Here is a 1744-nt window from a genome sequence, read left to right as displayed (position 1 = left end):
CCCACAATGAGCTTTACTTAGTATGTGCCATTTCTGTGTCTGTAGCTATTGAGGAGGAATCCAGATCTGAGCTTTCATTTTCTCAAAGGCAGAGCAGGATACCCAAGGCCGGTTTACACCTATTGCCGTTTCTAGCCACTGGGGGGACCATAGGCAGGCTGGGAAAAAAATCATTTTAATGTTAATAAACCTCATAAAGTGAAATTTTCATGCCACTGGACCGTTAATATGTTATATATGAAAGTGTCACACAAACAGTTAATTTCATAAAGTGTGCACCTACAGATTACATGTAAACGTACCTGTACAGGCCAGGTTTGTTCTGCAGTACGTGTGGATGGACCAGCTGTTCAAACAGACTGTACACCAGGATGGGCAGCGAGGTGAAGCAGATGTTGTACAGTGTCAGATAAACACTGTCGTACAGAGTCTGGGATGGACAAAGACAGCATTTCACTTAACACCAATCTATTAGCCGAAACTGACACATGCAAGTAATCTAACCTAACTTAAACAGGGCCAGAGCTTAATAAGTGTCAGATACACAGGCAAAAAAGAGCAGCAGTCATTTCTGAGGGCAGGTGTCATTTTTATCTAGGACCAAAGTAATAACCTTAATCACAAACTAAAACTTTAGCAACAGACTTAATGTAAATTATAGTTTGATAAATCATTTGCCATTAGTCCTAAAGCTGGAAAAAGAATAGTTTCAAGGCAAGTATCCCTGTTTAAATGTTAACAACTTTTAATGGTTCCACACATTGAGTAAAATGTATGACTGAATCTCAATGAAGTTCTGGCTTTTGGAGCATTTTGAAACTCATAAAGTATATAAAAATGTTAATCAAACTTCCGCATCCCAAGTGGGATGAGTGGAAAGAAACCTTTGGTATCTTTAAAAATACATTATGTGATGTCAATGACAGACTGTACAACATTAAAACCACGAAAAAAATCTACAATGACATGAGCGAGTGGAGAGATAAAGATACTTACTTGTTGCGAAAACAGACAGAAGAACTGGTATAAAAACTGAGGCGTGATAAAACACACATTCTAGAAAAACAGAATGAAGGAACAAAACATTAAAACATTGCAGTGAAAGGAGACATGCCTAAACAGTCTTGTTGAGCTCCTTGACAAGGAATGCATTTGAATTAAGAAATTAAGATGAGCGAGTCCAGTGTTTTTAAAAGTCCTTTATACCTTTATTTATGTAGCACTTTTCAAAACACTGGATTATTTGTAAAACGTTTAGTATAAAGTAATAAAATTAAGTTACTTACCTTGTAGAAAAAGTACTGTACAAGCGTAGCTATTCGAATGTAGTAGAAGTGACCGTGGACCAGCAGAAGTTTAGCCAGGAACTTAAATCTGGCAATTGCATAGTCACTGTTTCTCACGGCCTGACGACCCTCCTTACCCATGATACCTGGAGACCCATGAACACGCATATATTGGAGGATACACTGCAGAATACAATTTAAGACTTATACTGTTTGTGTGTGCAGAAGACAGGGTGTGTGTGTGTGTGTGTGTTTACCTATGCCCACGTGAGCTTCCTGTATCATACTGACATCATTGGCTCCATCCCCAATAGCCAGTGTGATGGGTTTCTCAGGGGAAGTTTTAAAAAGACGCACCACCTGGACATAAGAAAGTAACATTGACAACTGGACACGAGGGTAATGTATTATTATTGGTGTGAGTGTGTGTGTGTGTGTGTGTGTGTGTGTGTGTGTGT

The 1744-nt window shown here is 38.8% G+C and overlaps 1 protein-coding gene across 5 annotated transcripts in view; it reads right to left on the bottom strand.

Annotated features, from left to right (window-relative positions):
- The window catches only part of atp11b (ATPase phospholipid transporting 11B), a 52799-nt gene that overhangs the window by 25473 nt on the left and 25582 nt on the right, over positions 1-1744 (bottom strand). For all 5 annotated transcript variants that reach the window (XR_004333371.1, XR_004333370.1, XM_032525277.1 and 2 more), the window contains exons 21-24: positions 1544-1646; positions 1287-1432; positions 997-1056; positions 303-430 (exon numbers count right to left, since the gene is read on the bottom strand). Coding sequence is in view for 3 of the 5 variants with exons in the window: in XM_032525277.1 (XP_032381168.1) it covers positions 303-430; positions 997-1056; positions 1287-1432; positions 1544-1646 (437 nt within the window). In the remaining 2 variants the exon portion in view is untranslated. The remainder of the gene's footprint in view (positions 1-302; positions 431-996; positions 1057-1286; positions 1433-1543; positions 1647-1744) is intronic.

This window comes from Etheostoma spectabile, chromosome 9, assembly GCF_008692095.1.
Source record: "Etheostoma spectabile isolate EspeVRDwgs_2016 chromosome 9, UIUC_Espe_1.0, whole genome shotgun sequence".
NCBI classification, from domain to species: Eukaryota; Metazoa; Chordata; class Actinopteri; order Perciformes; family Percidae; genus Etheostoma; species Etheostoma spectabile.
This window is presented reverse-complemented; position numbering and strand designations above follow the sequence as displayed.